The 25,852-nt window shown below is 33.3% G+C and overlaps 4 protein-coding genes across 6 annotated transcripts; all 4 read left to right on the forward strand.

Moving 5' to 3' along the window:
- Positions 1-658: 658 nt before the first annotated feature.
- On the forward strand, positions 659-4,853 carry LOC121261607 (ER lumen protein-retaining receptor erd-2.2-like). Of its 2 annotated transcripts, XM_041164052.1 has the most exons (7): positions 664-1,013; positions 1,866-2,065; positions 2,958-3,098; positions 3,250-3,330; positions 4,223-4,347; positions 4,427-4,499; positions 4,742-4,853. In XM_041164052.1, exons 1-6 carry the CDS (start codon positions 674-676, stop codon positions 4,473-4,475), a joined length of 936 nt encoding a protein of 311 aa, XP_041019986.1. In that variant the 5' UTR covers positions 664-673; the 3' UTR covers positions 4,476-4,499; positions 4,742-4,853. The 2 variants fall into 2 exon arrangements, with proteins under 2 accessions (XP_041019987.1, XP_041019986.1); XM_041164053.1 differs by lacking the exon at positions 4,742-4,853 and having other exon boundaries at positions 659-1,013; positions 1,866-1,909; positions 4,427-4,694.
- Positions 4,854-11,104: 6,251 nt separating this feature from the next.
- On the forward strand, positions 11,105-11,869 carry LOC121260795 (snakin-2-like). Of its 2 annotated transcripts, none has more exons than XM_041162822.1 (3): positions 11,105-11,264; positions 11,447-11,489; positions 11,600-11,869. In XM_041162822.1, exons 1-3 carry the CDS (start codon positions 11,235-11,237, stop codon positions 11,779-11,781), a joined length of 255 nt encoding a protein of 84 aa, XP_041018756.1. In that variant the 5' UTR covers positions 11,105-11,234; the 3' UTR covers positions 11,782-11,869. The 2 variants fall into 2 exon arrangements, with proteins under 2 accessions (XP_041018756.1, XP_041018757.1); XM_041162823.1 differs by having other exon boundaries at positions 11,122-11,264; positions 11,428-11,489.
- Positions 11,870-16,285: 4,416 nt separating this feature from the next.
- Positions 16,286-17,325, forward strand: LOC121260794 (snakin-2-like). The gene is made up of 3 exons (XM_041162821.1): positions 16,286-16,487; positions 16,662-16,707; positions 16,843-17,325. Exons 1-3 carry the CDS (start codon positions 16,416-16,418, stop codon positions 17,022-17,024), a joined length of 300 nt encoding a protein of 99 aa, XP_041018755.1. The 5' UTR covers positions 16,286-16,415; the 3' UTR covers positions 17,025-17,325.
- A 1,354-nt stretch (positions 17,326-18,679) lies between these two features.
- Positions 18,680-19,520, forward strand: LOC121260793 (gibberellin-regulated protein 1-like). Its single transcript, XM_041162820.1, has 3 exons — positions 18,680-18,853; positions 18,966-19,008; positions 19,123-19,520. The coding sequence occupies exons 1-3, from the start codon at positions 18,722-18,724 to the stop codon at positions 19,302-19,304; spliced, it is 357 nt and encodes a 118-aa protein (XP_041018754.1). The 5' UTR covers positions 18,680-18,721; the 3' UTR covers positions 19,305-19,520.
- Positions 19,521-25,852: the final 6,332 nt, after the last annotated feature.

Here is a 25,852-nt window from a genome sequence, read left to right on the forward strand (position 1 = left end):
AACGAAAAGCAGGATGAGAGCTAAGGTTCCACCATCCTCTCTGGTAGAAATACTCAAAAAGGATGAGTAGCTTTTCTAGAGAGAATGAAGACCTCTTTCTAGAAAATGAACGATTCTTTCACCGCACATCAACCTTCTTTCTAATAATCTTCTGTAAATTTTTTTCCCTTTTTTTCTATTAGAAAACTTAATTTATTTCCTCATATAAATTTATAAATTGATATAAATTAATGCGATACATCATATTGTTAAATTATTTTTGTTATAAAATAAATTTAACGAGTTACATCAAATTACAATAATTTATAAATTTATAGAAAAACAGTTTATAAATATATTTTTATATGCTCCTCATTTTCGTAACATTTTATTTATTAAATAAAGATATTTTAGATCAATTGACAATATTTTAATTTCTCATTAAAAAAATCAACGATGAAATCCCCCCCATGAATGAAAAATCGTTTTTTTTTTTTTTTTTTTTTTCTGACGAGAATAACATTGAAAATTTGAAACCAATATAATCGTCCCATGTCAGTATACGACAGATGTAGTGGACAGGGCAGTGGGCACGACCATTTTGCTTTTAGTGGTTCAACGGCCCAATACCAAACCCCACCACACCACACGTGTCGTACTCGAACCACAACGACTTCGTACCCTTTCAATTTTCATGGTCACCGTTCACACGCTCACATCTAAACCAACGAACCAACACACGGAGTGTCGCGCACAGAGACGCAGAGAAGAAGAGAGCGAGAGTGATTGGGAAAGAAGAGGAGAAGAGTCAATGAAGGGAGGGAAGAGGCCGATCCAGGCGGTGGCGACATGGGCTCGTAGACAACCGCCGAAGATCAAGGTGTTTCTGGCTGTGGCGTCTGCCATGGTCGCTCTCGTGTTCCTGCGAATGATCGTTCACGATCATGACAACCTTTTCGTTGCAGCCGAGGCCGTTCACGCCCTCGGCATCTCCGTCCTTATTTACAAGCTCACCAAGGAGAAGACCTGTGCTGGTAAGAAAATCCAAGAAAAAAAAAAAAAACACGCCCAGTCTCTTTATTTGATTTCTGTCTTTTTTTGTTCTTTTTGTTGAATTGAACGGTCTGATTTGGAATTTGGTCCTCCTGTGTGATACCAAAAGTTAACACATCCCCGTTACCAATAAAGGGGGAAATAGTATATAGAATTAATTAAAATGGCTCGACAGTCAATGCTTTGAGAATCATCCTGCATGAGCTAGAAAAAAGTCTGGCTTCGATTTGTATTTTATAAAAGACTTGTTTGACATATTAGAATCTAGTAAAGATTTCATGGCGAAAATGCGCTCCCCTGGTTCGAGGGAATAAGAAGAGAAACTTGTGATTTTATTTTCCTAGTGGTTTAGACATAAAATCACAGAAGACAAACTTCAGAACGCACTTTGGTTTAATTTAGTGACTAGTATAAACAAAAAATGTATGTGCTTCCTGCATTACGAGCGACTTATAAAGACCATTAAGTCCAAAATTTTTCATTGGATCTTCTTTTGGAAAGTCCATGATATCGATAGCTTTCCTAATATACCCTTTTGCTTTATTTGAAATGTCTATAACCATTTGCCATTTGATTTGGATCTTTCTCGATTTTTATAATATACGATAGGCAGGATAGATAATCTTGATGGCATTTTTCTAGACAAGTTCAATTTTAGTGAAAAGTAACAGTTTGATCGTGCAACAATAAATTCTTTTAAGTTTTCCTTCTTTCTTTTGGCCCTTTGCTCTGACAAGAGTTTCCAGCTTGGGAAATTGTTATGGATATTGTTAAGATTATAATTACCATAATCGTAATGCCCTTTTGGCTTCGTTATTGTTAACTATTTGCAGGGCTTTCACTCAAATCACAGGAACTAACGGCCCTGTTTCTGGCGGTTAGACTCTATTGCAGTTTTGTTATGGAATTTGATATACACACATTACTTGATTCGGCAACATTGGTGACAACCCTTTGGGTGATCTATATGATTCGATTTAACTTGAAGTCTAGTTACATGGAGGATAAGGACAACTTCAAGATTTACTATGTGGTTAGCCCTCAATCATTTTGCAGAAAAAATTTAACCTTCCTTTTTCTACATTCACATCTGCTGCATCCATTTGTTTACCAAAAAAAAAAAAAACCACGTGAATGTTGCCAAATTAAACTTCAACTATTTAGTTGAAAAGCGGTGTCTCCTTTTAGGTATGCATAGCTATTTCATTTCACTGTTGCTTATTTGTATGAAACTTTGAATCCTTTTTTCCCCTAAACTAGGTTTTAGGCACATGAGGATTTTGTTTCTCTGTATAGATTTCCATGGTTCATCATCTGAACTGACAGCTAAACATATTGGCATTCAGTCAAAGAACCTGTGGTAGTTGTGCGCTTTACATTGTGGCACGTGAAGATTAGAAACCATCTTAGAACTTCCAATTTTGGTACATTTAATTTGCTTACACTTTTCTCATATCTTCAATTGACATGGTTTCCCTATTATCCTTCATCTATTTTTTTCTGTTGTACTTCTAAAAAAAAAAAATATTTTTGTTGCCATGACTTGATGATTCTTTTTCTGGGGGCCAGTTCACTTTTGTCTCCACTAAATAAGCATGTGAATTCCAGTTACCAAATTGTAAATCAAAAGGTGATGTCTACATTGTTGATTTGATCAGCACTTGACAAGCACAATCATGTTATACATGCATGGACGTGGGCAGGTTTCCTTGTTATGAATTATTCTAGGGTTGGCTTGGACAAATACTTTCATAATTTCTGATGTACCATCCAGTTTGTCTGACACATCGAAAAAAAGGAACATACTTCTTTGTTATAAAAAATCTAGCGGCTCTTTAATATATTCTGATTGTTGAACGTGTTTTGGAAATTTGCCTTCTGATTTTTTCTTAATCTTATATATATTTTGTTTCTCCTCCTTGCAGGTGATCCCTTGTGCTGTGCTATCATTTTTAATTCATCCCACAACACAGCATCATATCTTGAACAGGATTTTCTGGGCCTTCTGTGTTTATCTTGAAGCTGTTTCAGTGCTACCTCAGCTGCGGGTCATGCAGAACACAAAGGTATGTTTTAAAGTAACTCTTGCCTGCCCTATTATTTATTCCATGCTGATGGTGCACCATGCATGGCACTTTAGGCTTTCTTTTTTAAATAATTTCATAAATGGCGTTTTGACAACCTTGTTTCCTCATCTTTGATTTTTCAAATTCTCAGATTGTGGAACCATTCACTGCACATTATGTCTTTGCACTGGGTGTCGCAAGGTTCTTGAGTTGTGCACACTGGCTTCTCCAGGTTAGATACGATTCTTGAGATATGATTCAATTTCTGTATCTTCTTAATTAAATGTAATTAAGTGCTAGGTTAATTTTGCTACAGCCTTTTGATATTTAAAACATACTAAGAGTTACTGTGTCTGACACTTGCCAGCTTGGCAGATATGTCAAATAGCGAGGGGAGACTTGCAAATAGATTGACCGTCGAATTCAAAATGTCTAACACTAATATAATTGATTTGAGGAACGACTATGACACCTTTTGAACCAGAGACCTCTATTTCTTTATGGACAAATAGACATGCAGATAGCCATCGTGCTGTTAGTATCTCAGTGAGCTTTTTTATGGTCTAGATCATAACCCGCACTATACACGGATTTATATTCTCTTGGTTTGAGCTTCTTGTTTGTGGGAAAATGAGAGATTATGGTTTTACTGGACATTTTTGGATGATGTTCTTATACATCAAGCCAGCGTCTTTAAACGATAATAACAACTAAAGAACATCCGGAATTTTCCACAAACTTATAAGCTAAAATCTTTAAATATTCATACCTTTCAGCTTGCAACGTCTTTTTTTACAAGTAATAAAGTATATTTACTGATTTTGCCCCAAAAATGCATAAACCAACAGTTATGATCACCAATCACATAAACCTTCATAACACATTATTCAGCTATAACATCTTGAAGATGAGAAAATAAGATCAATTCTAAAAAAAAATATGAATTTATCTTTTATTTAGACAAAACTTCAGAGTAATCCTTTTATAGGCACAGTTGTGACAAAGCTTTCATGCGCATCTATTTATTTTCCTGTTAAAACAAAATTAATTGTTGTCCTAAGGTGTGGTAATAATTACCAACACAAATTTAGTTTCTTAGATTAACCTTTCCTTCTTTTGCGCAGGTATTGGATACCAGAGGCCGCTTGCTGACAGCTTTGGGTTATGGTTTGTGGCCTTCTATGGTTCTCCTCTCTGAAATTGTCCAGACTTTTATTCTTGCTGATTTTTGCTACTACTATGTGAAAAGGTAGGTGAAATACTTTGATTTTGCAAATTCCTTGTATGTTACACTTGTGGATCACTGCTAAATTTTTCTGTGGATGCAGCATTTTTGGCGGACAACTTGTTCTGCGACTCCCCTCGGGGGTGGTGTAAGCTTTGTGATACTTCAAATTTTTGGTATATATCTAGTTCAGCAGAAACATTCTACATCAGCAACTTAACTATGTAATGTAGTATTTAGCAGTTGTTGGGATGTTTGGTTGGATAGTTTATTCTTGACGAGTATGGTGGTTCAGGAGTTATCCTCAATGTTTTAAATCCATATATTTCTAGTTCTTAACATGAACGTTAACCTATCAGGATTCAGTTCTACATTAATGTCTGTCTCGCTCAACTGTTCAGCTACCCTGTCTTTGTAGGGATTCTCACCGTATGAGGAGATCAAAGATCGAATTGGAGAGTCTTCGGGGAAAGTAGGCAATTCTCATTGCCGACTTGTCTTTTACATCTAGAGATGCTGATTAATAATAACTACAGTACCGATAATAAGAAGAGTAGGTTTTTTTTTATTCGAAGCAAGCATATTATAGATATATTTAATAATTACATGATACAAGAGTCAAAAGGGTAGAAGGCCCCAACTTTCATCTCAAATCAGCAAATACAATACAAGAAAAGAGGAAAAAAAAAGGATCTTGGGTAAATGACTAGATCCCATCCATTTTCTACAAATGGAAGCTACATGAATTGGTTTTGATATAGTTCGATAAATGGACTGTAATACTACGATTGAAAGCTGCAGAGAGATGTTTTGTGTTGCATTCTGCTAGTCTAAACTGGTTAAAAGTTACTTTCAATACTTCTTTCCCACGTTTTCGTCCGTTTTCATAGCATCGTGCTAGACATTTTGCTAGAAAAACTCTGCTCATCCTCTAGTTTTCAAATCGCACGACACACACCTGACGTGGCAAACCCGATTTGAAAGCCACGTCAAGGTTTGGACTCTCTCTCGCCCAAACTGCAAACGAAGCCCTTCTCCCTCTCTACGAAGAAACCCTTCTCCTTAACCCAAACAAAACCCGACCCCTCACTCTCCCTCTCTGTCTGCATTTCTCCCTCACCTAGACGAAGCCCCCCACCAGAATTACTCTCCCTCTCTATGAAGAAACATTGCTCCCTCATTTAGAGGAAAGCCCACCACCCTCACTCTCCCTTCTCTGCCCAGCCCCCCAATCCTCATAGTCCTTTCTCTGCAAAGCCCCCCCACCCTCACACAGTCCCTTCGTTCTCTAACCCTGAAACTCTAGAAACCTTCAATCTCCCAGATGAAGCCCCCTAACCCCTAAACCTTCAATCTCAATCTTCCTCACCCTCTTCAGTGCTTTGAGCCCCTTCCTCACCCCCTTTGAGGCTCTCTCTCTCTCTCTCTCTCATCGAGTCCTCTGTCTCTCTTACCGAGTCTTGTAAGGTTCTCATGCTGACACAAATTTGGTTAAATTGTTTTGCTGTTATACATTGATTTGGTAGAGTTTTATTGCTCTTATACACTGATTTGATAGAATTTTATTACTCTTATACATTGATTTGGTTTAAATTGTTGTTATACACTGATTTGGGTAATTTTGTTGTTATGCACGGATTTATGGTGAAGAAGAACGTGTGTTTTTTTTGTGGGGGGGGGGACACGTATCAACAAGTAGCACATGTAGACAAAAAAATTTCTCCGTTAGTCAATGGAATATGCACATTTTTTGCAAAAAACTTCTCTGTTAGTCAATGGAATATGCACATTTTTTGTGTGAAACTTTATATTCTTAAAAATTTGAATGCGTAATGCTAGAAGTACAAATAGATTTAAGTACAAATAAATTTTATAAAAGTAAGCTTACAAATAGATGTAGTTTCATGTGATATGTTAGATTTGTTTTATAATAAAAGTAATTTTACAATCTAACGTATCATATTAAACTATATTAGTTTATAAATATATTTTTTATGAAATACCTTTATAACTAAAATATTTCTCTATTTGAATAGTAAAAAACATAAGCTAATAATTATGTAAGAAATACTTTCCCAATTTAACAAGAAAAAAAATATCTGGTTGACCGAAAAAATATAGTTATATACAAGTATCTTGAAGAAATATTATGCAAACAGTAAATAGTTTCTTGAAATAGTTTCTAGAAATTGCAGAATAAATAATTCATAGATTACATGAGAAATGCTACTTATTATATCTCTACACCACACATGCATTATGTTATTTATTATTTTTGTCATTTTATTTAAACACACATATTTACAATTTAATATATGAGTTTAAATAAAAGGCCGATAAAAATGACAAATTATATGTCGATAGAGTCGTGTTACATACAGTCCCTGTTGAGGGCTTGCATGGCTACGAAATGAATGTTTATGTCATTTACCTTATGATTTTGGACAATAGAGTCATGCTACATACAGTCTCCGTTGGGGGCTTGCATGGCCACAAAATGGATGTTTATGTCATTTACCCTATGATTGTGATCAAATGTCAAAAATATCCTCCACTTTATCTTTCTCTATCAAGCAATGAGACATAACTCTCTGCACTTTCATTCTTATCTCTCTTCCCAGAACACGGGCCAAGACACGTTGACCTATAGCAAAGTGACCATGCGTTTGAGTGTTTGAAAATAGATCTCTATCGTTTGAGTTCCCTCTGCATCTCCTCCACCACTGTCAGCTAGTATAGTCTCATTCGAAGCATTTGAGTGCTCTGAAAATAGATCTCATCCTCCAAAAACAGATGCTTAAAAATAGACCACTTCAAAGATGGATCCAGTTGAATTTTTTTCTGAAATTTTAGTTTCCAATGAGAAAAACTTTGATTGCTCATCTATAAAAGAATCATTCCAATATTTTCCATAGGTAATTTTCCCATCAGGATTATCATAAGAGCGATCTTGCATTCTTGAACTAATATACCCATTTGAAAAATCATCTTGAATATCAAGAGATCCAGGTCTAAATTGAATAGTATCTTCTTCACTAACTAAATCTCGACAGCCGAGGAGATTGTTTGGACCTTCATGTGACTCTTCCTTTGAGACGTCAAGAAGAAGATGAGTGTGATTTGACTTCAGACATTTCTTAATGTGATGATTTCTTTGCATGCAAAATGAACACGGTCGTCCAGCAATTTCAGTGCAAGGAAAACAAAGATGTTTCAATGCGATTTGACTCAGGAGAAGAATCTTGGACAATTAAAATAGTAGCCAAGCTAAACGACAGGTTTTTACTTCTATGCATTTTTCCACTTAAATGAAATGAATCGTTTCACTTCGTGCGCACGTAAGCCTCCAACTAGGACTGCGTCTAAAATTTTTCACGTTGATATATGGTATAAAAGATGATAGGCAAAATTTTTCTATACTACAAACAGTGCTTCAAACAAATGGTTTTGGATTTGGTAGATTGGTTGGGCGTGGCTGATCGGTAACTGACAACTGTAGACGTATTGCCAAGTTAACCAAACAAACTTGGATGCAGGCAGCCGCAAGTCAAATCAACCCAAACAAATTGAAAGAAGTAACAGCAGTGTGGAGGGGAAATGGCTATTTGTGGTTCCTATACAACTGTAATGCACCGAAAGCCGGATCGTGACTAGATCTCGATCTCTCCATGTCTCTCATCCATGTTTGCCTCTTCTTATCTTTAAGATCGGCTAGCTAGCTAGCTAGTTTCCTCGATCGAGCTCTCTTTCATCACCAGCCATACTTGATTTCATCCAAACAAATTAACAAACATCATATTTCTTTCTTTTTTAAAACGATTTTTTTTATTTTTATAGACGCACACCTGGCTAAAAAGTTTCTAATTCTTTTTCCCTTTTCATTTTCAATGAAGGTAGATATGATCTATTTGACACATTAAGTCCCGTTTAGATAGTGAGATAAGATGTGATGATTTTAGATAAAAGTTAAAAATTAAATAAAATATTATTAAAATATTATTATTATTTTAAAATTTAAAAAAGTTAAATTATTTATTATATTTTATGTGAAAATTTAAAAAAATTGTAATGATGAGATCATGAGATTAGTTGCAATGGTTTTTCAATTGAAACAAGTCCTTAAAACGTCAATCAACACAACTCGTGAATCATAAAATTACAAAAGATTAACTATAATTGTCTTTGGGGTCATTTTTTTCCATCATCAGGAGTTCATGCTTCTCTCATGCACCTATGATCGTTTCAATCTAGTTTTCTTAAAAACACACCACAAGTGTGATCTAACTCTAGATTGCTTCAGATCAGATCATCTTAGTGGTAATATTTTCTTAACATTAATTATGTCAAAGGATATTCGAATATGGATCGGCCCAATTATCATGAGTTTGATCAAGCTATTTCCTAATTTGCATTTAATTTAGTTGTCCATGGAAATGGAAAAGATCATATGCATGCACATGACTCGCTTGGATGATGATTGTGTACCGATCGACGCTTGCCTGAGGGCAATAATATCTCGTTATATATGAATGTATATATATTTCCTAGGACAGTGTTATTGCAGACAAAAGTTCATTAATTTGACTGGTGGAACGTCTTCTTCCAAGTACTGATCACCAATAGAAACATCGATCTATTGGTGATGATCCCCTAGCTAGCTCAATCTCTTATAATTCAGAGAACATATTGTTAGAACACAATCGATCATGATTTGCAGTCGGTAGCGTGGGACATCGGTAACGATCGATGATCAGTATTCAGGTTTCAGAAAAATAATAGCGGTGATAAAGTTAATAATATTTCCTCTTTGGTTCTGATCATACAATATTCGGAAATCTGTTAATGAAAGGCATTCAGGTTAATTATTAAAAACACCAAAACCATTAATTATTGGACACTGTTGCAAACTGTACGTACGCATGCATGGTTTATAAATCATTTGAATTTATATATTATTTTTATCTATTTTCTTTTTTTATTTTTTTTACTTTTTTTATATGATGTCCTTATCGACTAATCCTTGGATCAGTTTAAAAAATAATAGTTTTGTTGACGTAGTGGTACCTACTATATAATAAAATTCTCTAAAATCATTTCAATGGTATTTTTGCCAAGGACAATTAATTAGAATATGATAGATCCATCACAATACATAATATGTTTATGATGGATCTATCTCGGACCATTAAAAAATAAAAAGAAGGAATCAAAAGAACCTTACTATATATATTAATATATTAATCTGAAGTATTAATTAATGCTACAAAGTATATCACTATTACCTTACTATATATATGTTAAAGTGGCAGCGTTTGCAAAATTAGTGACTTTTTTTTAATATATTTTTTAAATACCAATCTAATTAAAGGGTAGTATAGATATAGATAACAGTGAGGTAATAGTATGAATATTTCTAACCTTTTTATTTAAGGATATAGATGCTCTTTAATTTCTTCTTCTTATTTTTTATTTCCTTCTTTATCTTTATAATAGTGACAGGCCGGATAGCTTAGAGGCTTGGAGGGCATCCCAGTACGATCACATCTGTGCTCGTGTTGGCATATTCAATCGAAGCTGCAAGCTGAATATACTACAGATGTGGCTTCGTGAGTCTGTACAGCTGTGCGGTGGCTTTCCACGTACACGTCCCATGCACGATCACATCATCATTATCGTTTTCGTGATGCATGCATGCGCTAGCTAACGTACCAAGCGACAGATAATTGATTATTTCATTTTAAGTGCACGTACGAGTGGACAGCTGGAGGTCGTCGTCTAGCTTAGTTCCCGGCCTCTTTGAGAAAAAAAAAAATTATTTCAAGTTTTCGTCTGAACTTAAAGACATCAAGTGATCAGAGTGGAAAAAAAAAAATACATGAAATTGATTTTATAATATTTATTATTGCGTCTTCGTTTGGAACATGAATTACTCTTAACTCATTATTATAATTTTTTCAAATCCCAATACAAAATATAATAAACAATTCAACTTTTTCAAATTTCAAAACAATAATAATATTAAAAAATAATATTATAATAATATTTTATTATCTCAACTCAACTCACTTCAACATCCAAACTCACCCTTATTGTAGAGTTCAAGTTTTTCGAAAATGAGTAATAAATATTGTTATGACAACTATATATGATCTATCTTTCTCTTATTTAAAACCTTCTAAAAGAAAAGAAAAGAAATTAAAAAAAAGTCTTTTATCCACGGCCTGGTGAAAGATCAACATTTCTTGTACCTGATGGTGGTTGGGTTGTATTTATTACAAGGGGTGTAAGATCTCAGACCCGACCGCAAGATCATTATTTGGTTGGGTTGTACATGTCGAAGGTTATCCAAAGTTGATGAACTATATTATTGGATGCATGTCTTAATTTTAACACCGTATTTGTGATCAGCAATCCAACTCTCGTCAAAATTGATCCATTTTCACGGTTTAAAACATTTACGCTCGCACAAGATCATATCAGATCATGTTAAAAATCTTTAAAAAGGGTACGTTAAAACTCAAAACCATTTGCTACCTGGAGACACTTGGGAAACGCCTTCCACCAAGCTGCAATACAAAAGTGCCTAGATACTCTAGATTATACCAAATGATACTATCTTTTTTTTTAATCTTTATCCTTTCAATTTCCCTTCGGTCTACGTATCATCAAAAGAATGCCACGTCATTGCATGCAGCCAATCCACTTCTGGCTCACTCTCTCTCTCTCTCTCTCTCTCTCTCTGCTTAATTCGCTGACGGTTGCTACAAATATAGGAGCCCTCTCAACTGACTTCCACGCATCAAATATTCACGAGGTTTCAACAAGGCTAGCTAGTGCACTAGTTTTAAATCTAGTTTAGCCATGTCCATCTCCAAAGCTTTAGTTGCTTCTGTTCTATCTCTCTCCTCCTTATGATCCATCTCAATGAGGCTTATCAGATGGTAAATTAGTACTCCTTTATACATCTTCCAAATATATAAGACCTTATGCTGATCGCTTAATTCCTCTCTTCATATATATATATATATATATAGTATTAGTATTGAATTAATTATTAAATAACTAAACATGAGGCTTAATTTATAGTTTTCTAACCCCATATGGCATTTGAGGGATGCTGCAGGTGAACAATAATGTAGCAAAGGATTCTCTCCCCAAACAAATCGGTGACTTGTTGAATATTATATGATCATTTAGTACTATTTATTAATTGAGTCATAATTGCATGCATGGCTAACTTTCTCCATTATTATATATAAATATATTTAATATTCAGATTGTGGAGCAGCATGTACTGCGAGGTGTCAGCTGTCGTCGAGGCAGCGTCTGTGTAAGAGGGCATGCGGGACTTGCTGTGCCCGTTGCAATTGTGTTCCTCCAGGCACTTCAGGCAATCAAGAGGTCTGTCCCTGCTACGCCAACATGACCACCCATGCCAACCGACGCAAGTGCCCTTGAAACGTATATATGGAAATCATGCCGTTTATATATGATGTATAATTATATATGTAAGTACTAAAATAAGCATATCGCTTTGTTACAAGTACTGCTACCATGCACAAGATCAGTTAATTGTTATTATTCATCGATCATAATAACTAGAATGCAAGAGTTAAATCCCACCCTTCATCCTGATTTTTAATTTTATCAACTTCTCTAGTCATATTTACTAATGTGACTCCATAAAAAAAAAACACTAATGTGACATATTTTAAAGTGACTTATGAGTCAATTACTTAAATAAATAAAAAAATCACTTAAAATGTATGATCATCAGTAGATCCGTAGATTTAAATAACAATCAGGTAAATAGTACTATAAAAATGGCGTTGTTATCTTAAAAATGAATTCATGATGACTGACTACATTTGGTTAAATGATAATCATGTTCTGTACATTCATCATGTGGTGGCTGAGATATTCAATCCGCAAGCCTTTGCAGTTGGGTTTTTTCGTAATTATTGGGCTATGACTCTTTGCCTAATTGCCACCAAAGCTAGGCTGGGCCATGCGCACAATAATGATGCAAGTAAAATTGGTCTAAGCAAAGTTAAAAGAAGATATGGTATGGCACTACCGTGGAGGAGAGAAGCGGCTATTTATGGTTGCTGAACAACTGTAACACACGACCACATGAATATCCGTGAGTCGGTGAATGGATTGTGTATATATATATATATATATGTTTGTGAGATGGTTATGTCATAATGTGCCCGTTCTTATCTTTATCCATCATCTCAATCCAAGCTTCTCTGTCTCGCTATGTAGCTCCAAAGCAAGCAAAAGACAAAAGTGGGAAATTCTCCATTTCTGTAAAATGACAGTACTTCAATCGATCTATAATATTATAAAGTACTGAATTAACTAGCTTTTCCTTTTCTTCTTCCTCGCTAGCTTTATAAAATAATCCTCAAATTATGTGAAGTTGTGAAAGAATATATATATATATACACACATAAATATTCCTAAATCATATGTTAATTAACCACTTATATATGCTTGGCTGGTTCCTAGCTAGATAGCCCCTGGCCAGCGAAGTTGATAGCTTTAATTATTTGATAAATTATTCATTTTAGGTAATGGCCAAGTCCATGCATGCATGTTTGACTCATTAATTTTCGTAGATATATAAATTATAAAAAAATTTATGTAACTTCTTACTATTTACACAATATCTACACACTGCATATTTTTTAATTTTTATTATTTTGTTCTCTTATCAAATATTTAATATATGAATAATAAATAGAAAAATTAATTTAATTTAAAAAGAATAAACTAAAAAAAATATAAAAAAATTTAAAATTTAAAAAAATAAGATGCGTAGAGATTGAGAGGTTATAGTATTGCTCTTAATGAATGCCTGCCTGCCTGGCATGATTTTAATTTATGTTAACGCCGTACATCCAGTATAATGAGTGTTATAATAAAAAAATATTCTAATCACAAAGAAATTATATAAAATAATTTTTATAAATTTATGTGACTTGATATAATTCGTTAAATTATAAAATTATTTTTATTATAAATAAGATCTAACGAATTAGATAAAATCAAATTAATTTGTAAAATTATATTTATATTATTACTTTGTAGATGTAACAGTACTTTTATAATAATACAAATGCAGTCCAAGTCAAAAGTAGTTCATTATAAATTTGGCTAGGTAGCTAGTGGACGTGGAACGGCGTCCGACGATCAATCAAAATATCATCTGGCTCGATCAACTGCATGCTGGCTAGGTTGTTTGATTCTATCATACGATAGAGCTTCTTCAATTAATGTCGGCCTTGAATAGAAACAAATATCTTTAGAACCCCCAATCATTTAGGAGTTGGTAGTATGGACCATAGGAATCGATATTTTTATTGATCAGGAGAATAATATCCATTGCACTACTACATATATATATATATATATATATATAATACCAATTAAAGGTAGAAATATGGTTAGGTAGTGATTTTAAATAATTGCTCACCATTTTTTAAGGCCAAACCAATCTCTGATCATGAAAAGTGATTAAAAATAATATAAAATAAAATAACTCATGAACAGACTATATATTTATACAATTATTGAGTTGCAATTTGTAAATATCAACATTATGAGTGTTACATGTCATATTAAGATTCATTTTAGTTCTTAGGTTATTCTACCAATTAAGTGAGACGTTTGATCTTCACACACAAATATATATATATATATATATATATATATATATATATCTCAAACACTATTTTGAAATTTAATGGTACATATATTTCTTCATAAGCATTTATCATATGCTCATGAATATGATAAATACTAAATTAATGTATGAAATTTACATTTGTGTATTATTTGTGTATTATACCATCTTCACCTTTTTTACTAGTTGTACGAGAGCTCACAAATCGTGGTGCTCCCGCGTCGTCTCCTCTAATTAATCATTTGCAATTTTGTTTCATTTGTTAAGTTTCGTTACGACGTTGAGTTGAAATGAAATAAATAGAATTCTTTATTAATAACAGTAAATTGAGATATTAGAATAAGTTTTGTGAAATTTATTTAAAATAAATTTAAATGTATTAGATATTAAGATAAATTTTTATATATTTATAAGAAATTAAAAAAAATTATAAGACCATATATAAAGATGTATTAAGTTAAAAAAATTATAAATTTCATGTATAAAGATATTTTGAATTGAAATGAATTTAATGATTTAAAAATTAAGTGTCTGAATGTTAGACTCAGTTTAAAATTAAACTGAATTGAATTGTTAAATTATAAACTGACTTTAAATACATTACTAAGATCTCGTTTTATTATATAGTTTAAATAAAATAAGATGAAATATTTTGTTAAAAATTAAATAAAATATTTTTATAATATTATTTTTATTATTATAATTTATATAAAAATTTAAAATAATTATATAAAATGAGGTAATTTAATTTTACCTAAGACCAGAAGAAAAAGAGTTTTGCTGTTCAGTTAAGGAAATAAAAGGTCGACTGGAGTCCAAAGATTTCACTGGTTGCGGTGGCATGCATGGTGACATGGCTAATTAAGACTGGGTGGGGACCTGATTTGATTTGATAGTGATGTTGGCATTAGCTACTTAAAGATAGCTGAAGACAGCTGTACACTCACTGACTTTGTACAGCTGTCAAAAGTGGCTTTCTTTTGTTCGATGCTTCAACAGTCCACCGTCACATCACCGTTGTTTTAACTTTTATCCTGAACACCGTGCGGTCAACCCAATAGTTGCCCGAACAAAACGTTTGTACGTTTGTGGTGCGCACAAAGCGACACAGTTTCATTTGCACGTGGGGAGGATGGATACCTCCGGGTTCTCCCCTGTCGGCTCTCGCTTTAGCTCCCTCGGGACGACTAGGAAGTTCGAAGTTTCGAACTGAAACCGGAAGGCACTTCTATTCATAATCTCGTACCATTCTCATGATTTTGGCCAGGCCAGCCAAACATTAATAAAGAAAAAGGTAAAACTCAGAATTTAATATATATATATATATATATATAAAAATTCTACTCATCATTTTGAAAAATACTTGGGATGCCGCTGGTTTTTTTTTTCTAATTTAATGATTAAGTAAATATTTTTTAATAATATTACAAATTTATTTTTAAATATTTAAAAACATTAAAACAATACATGTAAAAAAAAGTCCAAAATAAAATTAAAAAAAAAGTCCAAAAATAAAAATTTTAATAAAAATAAAACTATAACTTAAAAATAAAAATAAAAATAATATATGAAATGATAAATACTAAAACTCTCTCTCTCTCACACACACACATATATAATTATATATAATATCATTTCAACTTCAACATGCTAATGGATTTGGAGTCGAAAATCTAATAGTTGCAAAAACATCTTAGGCCTACAGAACATTAAAAAACGTTTGCAACCTAAAGAAACGTATATTAATTATATAAAAATAAATTTATAAAGTGAGTTAGTTTAATATAATATATTAAATTATAAAATTATTTTTATCGGGTCTCGTGATGAGTGGAGAAGAGTCAAAAAGTATATATAATATATCATATATAATCATATTAGATTACACAAAAGTAAACTTATACAATAATATAATTTGATGAAACATACCAGATTGTAAAATTATTTTTATTTTAAAATAAATTTAACGAATTACATAAAATTATTATTTTTATTTAATCACTTGATATACATATATATATATATATAATATATGAATAACACTTCTCCCACATAAAACCATCCACCAAGTTGATGACAATATGCCTGCTCCAGATGGTTCCTAATGCATGCTTTTCGTTACTAGAGCCTTCCTGCGACTATTCTCATTCTGATTTCTCACTATGAAACAACTCCCTTAATTATTTTTTTGTTCTTTTTATTTCGCTTGCGCGTAACACGTCAATATCATCATAAGGATGTCCTCTTTCTCGCATGCACCTAACCCACTTTATCCTCTCTCTCGCTGTCTCACACGCGGTTGCTATAAATAGGAGCACCCTTTCCTCACTTCTACGCATCAAGTACTTGGTTTCAACTAGACGCTGAACAAAAGCTCCAAGTTTCCAGTCTTAATTTAGCTATGGCCATCTCCAAGGCTTTAATTGCTTCGATTCTCCTTTCTCTTCTCCTTATCGCTGAAGCTGATCAGATGGTAATAGAATTTCACCAATCTTCATCAAGCATGTCCTGCTTACTGTCTTAACGTGCTTTTCGCTCTTTTTTTTTTTTTTTTTTCCTTCTTTTTTCTTTACGTACCCTGTAAACTAAACGTGAAGCTTTTATCTCTTTCTAACCCAAATAAAATGCTTATGGGAGATGGATGCAGGCCGTGAAAGACGATGTCGCAAAGGGTTCTGTCCCGACTAAAATAGGTTAGTTTCATGGTCTTCTTGGACCACTTTGTTATATGAATATGATACTGTTTAATTTAGCAACTGTACCGTTGAGCCAAAGTTGGCTAACTTGTTTATCAAATACTGCATGCACGCTGTATATTAATTTTTCAGATTGTGGAGGGGCATGTAATGCGAGGTGTCAGCTGTCGTCGAGGCCGAACCTCTGCAAAAGGGCGTGCGGGACATGCTGTAGCCGTTGCAATTGTGTTCCTCCGGGCACTTCCGGTAATCAGGACGTCTGCCCCTGCTACGCCAACATGACCACCCGCGGCAACAAACGCAAGTGCCCTTAAACAAATTAACAAGCCAAAGCCAAAGCCAAAGCCAACCCCCAAACCTTGTATTAATTAATAAATATGCTGGGACTGTTTCCGAGGTTTTATAAGTTATAATCCAAGAAGAACATATATAATATTGAGGGTCGTGGAAAAGAAAATTTGTGTAATGAATAGTACTTTTATATATTAATATCAGTTGTATAAGAGCCTGCTACAACATCAGTTGTGGAGTTTGAGTTGTGGAAAATAATGTTTTTCTTTTTGTAATGTTTTTCCGCTTATGTCTTTAAATACTGAAAGTAAAGATGTCTCTCTCCGTCTCTTCACTTATTTTTTGGTGGCTCTCTCTCTCTCTCTCTCTCTCTCTCCCCCCCCATTTGTTTTTGGAAAAGAAGTCTGGGGCGGACGACCCTTTGTTGACAGCTTAACGCCTCTTTTGGGTCCTTTCAGGCGGAAAAGCTTGATAATGCCAAATAGGTCGATGGAAACTCGATAATACGAAGTAGGTCGATGGGTTTACGAAATCATCTATATTTAATATTCTTTTACAATTCTGTTGTTACTTATTTTATAATCAACCAATAATTTTATTAGGTCCATAAGGCCATATATAACATTTTGTTCTCTGCCGGGAGCCTAAAAATTAACAAATTAAAACATCGTCCTAATCCAGTTATTAAATGACCGAAAAGCTGAAAACGTAGGGAACAAAACGTGATATGATTTCGGCATGGTCCCTTTGCAGTTTGCCGTAACTTGGAGATCAGCCAACGTTAAATTCATGATTCATTTTCATTGGTAATAAAAACGCACCGGCCCTATTCATTACCCCCGCTTTACAGCATACCATCACTATATATAAAAAAAAATTATTTATATCGTCCTACACTATATAAATTAATCTCAAAGATACGTAGAGATTAATCGTTCTACAACTGAACTGGGCCCATTCAATAAGCAGCCCATTATCTATTTTCTTTTGAACCACTGGACTAAAAATGGCTTCAGCGCGATCAGAATGCATGCCCAGTGTGATATCTCAAGGATCAGAATCCGAACACATGAAATTTATTAGTGGGTTTGGATAGAGAGTTCATAAGATATTTTTAAGATGTTTTGTTAAAAATTAAAGAAAATATTATTATAATATAATTTTTAGTGTTATTTTATTTTAGAATTTGAAAAAATTGAATTGTTTATTATATTTTTATATGAGAATTTAAGAAAGTTGAAATGATGAGAATGAGATGAAAAAGTTTGGATGGCTAGATTTGAAGAAGAAGACTTGAATTTGGGTCTTTAAAATCAAAATCCAAACCAGATTTTAACCTTCTAAAATCTAAGATTTCAAATTACATTTAAAAAAAAAGGGTTGATATTATGACATTTTAAGTCCTATCCAAACGCAACTTTAGTGTGAAATAAGTACACTATAACTTGCACTGCATATATTACAGCTAGCAGTAGTCCGGTGGTAGCTTAGAAGCATTTGTTTTTGTTTTTCTTTGTTGTGACGGCCACGATTATTTCAGTATAATTGATGACGTTCCCCATGAAACGTTCCCCATGCCCTCGACACCTAACACGAAAATGTTGCAGTACTCGGCCCCCCACCTACCCCGTTTGACATTTCCCCCCACACTATATTATACGCATTCTTTCATTATAAATACGACCTCATTCTCTATCCCCTTCATCTGCACTGACGTTTCATGGTTAAGAACAGAGACAGAAAGCTCTTTTCCCAAAGCCTTCCTGCAGCCATGGCCATCTCCAAAACCCTAATAATTCCACTTGTTATTTCTCTTCTCCTTCTCCATGACCATGCTGAATCTTATCAAAAGGTAAATTTTCATCCCCACTTAATTTATTATTTCAGCCTTTCAGCGCACATATATGTTCAAGAGTGCTATTGATACTAACCCAAGAAATTTTGTACCTAACATCATGTTCTAGGTGATCACCACCAAGGTCGAGTGCCCTTCCTCTCAAAATATTGGTAATATTCATTTAATCAATATGTTATTACGATAAACAAACTAAATACCTGATTTATTAAAAAAAATAAGTTTAAATTTGTAACCTGCATTATTCTTTGTAAATTTTCTGGCAGATTGTGGGGCTGCCTGTGATGCGAGGTGCCAATTGTCTTCGAGGCCGCACCTGTGCAAGAGGGCATGTGGGACGTGCTGTGCCCGTTGCGACTGCGTTCCTCCAGGCACTTCCGGTAACTATGATGCGTGTCCTTGCTATGCCAATATGACTACACATGGAGGCAGACGCAAATGCCCTTAATTAAAAACTCGATCCCTCGCTTTATATATGTTGCATGCATACATATATATATATATATATATGGCTTCGCTCAAAAGCTAGCTGGATATTTGTAAATAAGCATCACAGTCTCAAAGATATGGCTGTTCATGGCCCAAAAATCATTAAAAATAAACTACTCCATCGAAATAAAAATTGTAAATCTGGAAGTTTAAGGATTATTTTAGTTTGCAGTCCTGGAACGTCTTACTATCTGTTTAATTCCTTCCCTCCCTTTCGTATGCTTTTTGGAAGTAAGGGTGGGGGCTCTTCGCTAAATTTTGTTCAATTATGGTTGAGATAGAATTCGGTGGCTTTATAAACTGATCTTTAGTCAAATTCAAGAAATAAATCGACTCAATATTTTTAAGGTCAGATGCTGGCAAATGCATGCCAGATGCAAAAAGATGGCCCCTTTGATTTGGATACTACCCGATCTAAGCTACTTGGATGGAGATTCTAGTACTGCATGTTGATAGAAAGAACATTTGGATTTAATTAGATGGTGATCAGGGAGCTGCATGTCGTGATAATTCGATATACATTAACCGGTCTTGGTCATTTTCGTACACTATCGGAGTTGGGGGCTCTGTTGGTTGCGAAAACGATGCAAGAAAATAAAGTAAAATAAGAAATTAATCACACCAACAAAATAAAATTACGCAATTCAGCAATGTATTTACGTCTACAGAGTATTTTATTATGATCTTGAGGAATATTAAAATACACTGTGAGACGAAATACAATGTTTCAAACGGTTATACTATTCATAATAAGCATATATTATATATATATATATATATATATGGTTGTACGACAGAAACTTTAATTTCACAATTTTTGAGTTACTCACTTGAGCAAACTCGAGTTTGAGTGACATGTCGAGCGAGTGTCAAGTGAAATTTGTGCCTAAGTTTTGCTCGAATAAACTTTTTATCTTGTGATTCTCAAGTTACAAACATGGTAACAAATTTGTCTAATGGGCTTGGACTTATTAGCCCAAGCTTGTACTTATGACACAATATTTATTAGAAATTCATCAAAAAATTGTAACGAATCATTATCAGGTTGGATCATCAAATAAGCCGCCATCATAATAAATTAGACTATACAAACTCAACACTGGAGAGATTCATCCAACTACAATTGCATATATATGGGTCCATTTCGTACTTTACCCTTTTTCTTTTGCACCAGAGAAAAGCATGCGTTCGAGAACCAGAACTCCTCCTAGTCTCCTCCAAAAGTAAAAAAGAGGGATGCCTCAATAAGAGTAAAGAAGTTGAAGAAAGAGAAGAAGGAGACGTCTCAACAAGGAGACTGCGTGCATTTATAATTAAGCATAACCGTTACAAGGAGGTGCTAAAAAACTGGGATTTTATGTGTGCGCGCGCGCTGTGTAAGCGAAGAAAGGAAAAATTGCTCAGGAGATTAATAATTAACCAGTTTGCTTATTGTTGTCTAGATCTTCCCTTGAATGCAAAGACAAATATACTAGAAAGTTTGTCTTAGACTCTTATTCACATCCAACCGGCCTTGGTGTATTCTTTGGATTTATGGTTAATTGGTATCTGGAGGTTAGTAATTAATAAGGTATCGTACGTGTAACGTTCTGAGTTACCCAAAGCATAAAGCAGTCTGCAGATTCCATTTACCAATATGTGCGAGGAACCAAAAAAAATACGTACAACATGTTTGGTCTAATTAGATGCCCATGTGATTTTTATATTTGTCATCGCAATATCCGCATGCAGGCATGCTGCATTAATTATTAAACCACGTACGGCCTTCTACAGTCTAAATTAATTGTTATTTATTAAGGGTAGAATACATTGAGTTGGCAAGTTTCTAATGCCAAAAGTACTTTGCTAGAGTTATAAGATACAGTTACGTTCGAGATTGGAGTTGAAAAAGTGCAACAGTGCCAAATCCAAAATTAAGGCTGTCTTTGGATAGTAAGATAAGATAATTTCAGATATTCTGTAAATAGTAATAAAAAATAATAATAAAATATTAAAATAGTAATAAATAATAATTAAAAGTATGTGAAATGTAATAATAGTGAAAAGTAAGTAAAAATAATAATAAATAGTAATAGAGTATCGAAACTAGCCTTAAATCACGCACTTGACCTATGCAACTACGCTCAATATTGACTCGAGCAAAGATCGTGTATAAATTAGTTTACTCAACTTGTGCTCAATTTGGTTTAAGCGAGTTTGCTTATGACACAGACAGACTTGCGATCTAGCAAATCCTCTTATAGAAGGCTTGACCTCAGCCCAACCCCCATTGATAAACTATATAAGGCTCAAGTATGAATGTGACAAAAGTCTGGTCGGATTTCCATTTTATTTTAGAGTCCTTGTTTTACATGATTAATCCTCTAACCTGTATAAACTTTGCTATTCCCCAATTTTTAAAGAAATACTGATCATTGCCTTCCTTGAGAGAGAAAATCCTATTTACTCAAATCGAGCCTTCGAGGCTTAAGATAACTGGTGCTTCCATGGGGGCCCAATATTTAATGGGCCGTCAATTCTTTTAAGTCCAAATGAAAAATATGATAATGAAATCAATATTGATAATTTTGTCCGCCACTGATATGAAGGCAACATAATAAATAGTAGCTAGGTTAAGGACAATGAAGAGGAATGCAAGGGAAAGCCAAGAGACTGTGCTGTGACAATGATGACATTAATAGTTAGTAAGGGGTGAAAAGGAAAGGGTTGAGAATTCAATTTGTTCCCCTAAACAAAAACTCTCTCGTCTCACCACCATATATAATCATAACGATACGTATGATTACATGCAAAAACACTACCCTCTTTCCAAATCAACCTTCCAACTACACCCATCCCCATCATTTTCTTTCTTCCTAATTATGTGTACTATGTAGCATGGGTCCCCTTCTTAAAAATCTCTATGCTGCGTTTAGATGTTAAAGTGAGTTGAATCGAGATAATAAAATATTGTTAGAATATTATTATTATTTTGAGATTTAAAAAAGTTAAATTGTTTATTATATTTTGTGTTGAAATTTAAAAAAATTATAATGATGAGTTGAGAGGAATTAATCATCCAAACGAAGCCTTAATATTTTCTCTTTAAATTTCAAATAAAATAGGACAAAAATATTACCGTCACTAGTCTTAATTGTGACATACTTGCAACTAATTCACAATTATTTTATAAGAAAATAAGACTTATTCTATTATCAAACTGGTATATAATAATAGAGTACATCATCTACATCACTTAAATGATAAGCGTTCAATTTTATTTTTCAAATCAAATTATGTTATGTAAACTCTTTAATTAGTGTGCTCTACATATCGGTTTTAATATATATATATATATATATATATTAAAATGCAAACACATCAACTGTCGATTATCCAATATTTTTTGGACCAATATGATTACTACTATACGCTTTTTGCTCTTTCTTTCCTAATAAACAAAAATTAAGAAAAAATACCAAAAAAAAAAATCATTTTACATTAGGCTGGATCAAAAGTGTCATCAATCTCGATAGGAATATAATTCAACGAAAAGAAGGTAGACAGGCATAGAACTATGAAAGGAACTTTATAGCTAGGGGGTCCATTTTAAACCAAAATTGGGGACGACTACATTAGGTTCTTTTTAGGCACGCTCTCTCCAAAAGTCATTGATTTTAATTGAGGTGACACGACTCTCTACTCTCGAGTCTTGTTCCAAAGTTTGTCTTTCACAAATTTAACTTGATCTCAAGTGTATTATTACATACAATCAAATATATAAATGTTATACAATTTATTTGAAAAAATTAATTATTTTTATATAAATTTTATATTTATTTATTTATTTATTTTTAAAATAATTACACAACGCTTGCAATACACAGCACTCACTTGTTTCTCTGATTTTAACAAGTGCTTCCGAAGATAAAGGAGCAGCCAAACGGAGCAACACCAAAACTATACGAAATGTAGATAAGACAGCCACTGTGAAGTTGTTACATTGAAACAAAACTTCTATTTGTTACAGTTTACTCGCGACCAATTCGGTTTTTATCTTTTAATATTTATAAAAGAGTTTTGCTACGTAACCCACCACACTCTATATTTTATATTTTTTTTATAAATTTTTAAATTTTTTAATAGTTTTTTTAAATTTTTTTTGAGTTTATTCTTTTTAAATTATTTCAAATTTTCTATTTATTATTCATATAATAAATATTTGATAAAAGAAAAAAATAATAAAAATTAAAAAAAATGTGAAGTATAAAGTGTGAGGAGATTGTGAAGATTTATTTTTTATAAAATAAGTTTTAAGAATATTGTTTTTCTCTTTTAAATTTTAAAAGCCACGTACAATTTTTTTTTTTTTAAACAAATATTCCTCAAACTACCATCTCAACTATCAATTTCACAATCAATTATGTAAACTATTAAAAAATTACAATGTGACTCCTTTATAAATACTTGATATGAACGCTTTTGCTAAAATAAAAATTTAAAAAGAATTAAAAACAAAAAAAGTCATAAAATATTAGAAATTAAACATAAAAATTGACATTTTTAAATAAAATATGAAAACGAAAAAAATAACATTTTTTTTATTTTTTTTTTAAATGTACAAGAAATATTTTGCCAATTTTTGAAAACTATTATGGTAATTATCAAAATTGATAATCTGGAAGTAAACAAATGTTACATGCGGCATATTATTTCACCGGTATCTTACTTTGTTGATGCGAAAAATTATTTTAATAATTAATAAAGGATAAGGTCTGGAGGTGCCACCTTGTGCAGTAACAGGGTTGCAAACCGCCATGTCTTCCCATTCTCATGATCAGTCACATTCACAGAGATGTGAGAACTGATATAGGAGACCGGTTCTACTTGATTGGTAGACTTCCACAAAAGTGCAAATCCACCACTGCATTCCCTACCATCAACTACAAAGCTTTTGTCAAATCCAATCTTGTTTCTAATTCTTTCAACCCCCTTCTTCTACTTTTGGTTTCTCTCACAAATACTATTTTTGGGCACTTTGTCTTCACCATAAAGTGAAGCTCTGAGCTATACGAGAGTTTTCAAATCCTTGATAGTTCCAACTCAAGCACGTCGTTATTACTGGTATTGTGCAAATCCTGAGTTATGCTCTTTTCAAGAATGAGCATCTCTTATGATTTTTTTGAGTGACCATATTCATCACTACATTCACATGTAAACCTCTCTTTCTTCCTACCACATAAATAAGTAATATGGTTTCATTTTGGTACGATTGAAATATTTTGTTTTTATAGTGTAGTCGGTACGGATAATGGTATAGTTTCGTACGGTCGTACCAGTCAGAATTTTGATCATTTCAGTTCGTACCGACCAATATTTCGGCCTTTACTTTTTTATCTTTTTTTTTTTTTCATTTATTCAAACTATAATCTCATTTTTTGACTCCTTAATTCAGACCAAACTATTTATAATTTAGATATATATAGTTATATATAATTTATTCATATATAGACTATTTCAAAATGATATCGATATCGAAATATCTCGTTTCAATGCCTTGACCAAAACACTCACCAGTACGGTATTCAAAACATTAATTTCCACTCTTACTCGATCATGGTTCTCTTGGTCCTGCTCATCTTGAGAAGTTGTCTACTCTATATTAAAGAACCCAAGGTTGCTAGGATTCTCCTGCTGGAGGCTCTTATCCATCTTACTATTATCTACTCTTTTAATAGAATCTACCTCAGTTGCTTTCATTTGATAGTTTGTACATTGTGCTTCCCCCTGAGGTAAAATAGCAGCTTGATTGATCATTAATACCCTGGTGTCCCCTTCTACATTACTTTGAGTTGCAGTGGCATGTGTACTGTGTCCTTTTCCCCTATATCTTCTGTCTCCACATCCATTAGAGTTGACAAGTGTAGCTCTTAGCCATTGACCATATTGGGATTTGTATGTACCATTTGCGTGAATCCTAACTTTTGTTATTGCACAGGCCCTATCCGAGTGCTTAAGAACCCCACATTGGAAGCATAAAAGTCGCAATATTTCATATTTGAATTCTATCCATCTTTGTTTCCCTTCCATTCTTATTAGTCTACCTCTAGCTAATGGTTTAGTGATGTCTATGTTAACTTTGACTCTTAGAAACTTTCCCACCCAATACTTTCTCCATCTACATCAACTGTGATTACATTCCTCATAGTGGATCCAATACTTTCCTCTCTTTCTATGGTCATAGCCACCAGAGGCATATTATGTAGCTGAATCTAAAAAGATTTATGGATAAAATTAATCTCGCTAGGAAGTGTGTTACTGTCAAATTCTAGGATACAAATCAAATGTTTGTCAAAAGACCAAGGTCTCCCATTAAGAACACGTTCTATATTTACTTTCTTCTGAAATTTGATTAGAAATCGATTATGTCCCACCTCATTAAAAGCTATCCATCCTTTCAGATTCCAGATTTTAGTCATGGTCAATTTGAAGGCTTTCTTGTTTATGCTTTTTTTTTTTTCCATAAGA

This window comes from Juglans microcarpa x Juglans regia, chromosome 4D, assembly GCF_004785595.1.
Source record: "Juglans microcarpa x Juglans regia isolate MS1-56 chromosome 4D, Jm3101_v1.0, whole genome shotgun sequence".
Classification (NCBI taxonomy): Eukaryota; Viridiplantae; Streptophyta; class Magnoliopsida; order Fagales; family Juglandaceae; genus Juglans; species Juglans microcarpa x Juglans regia.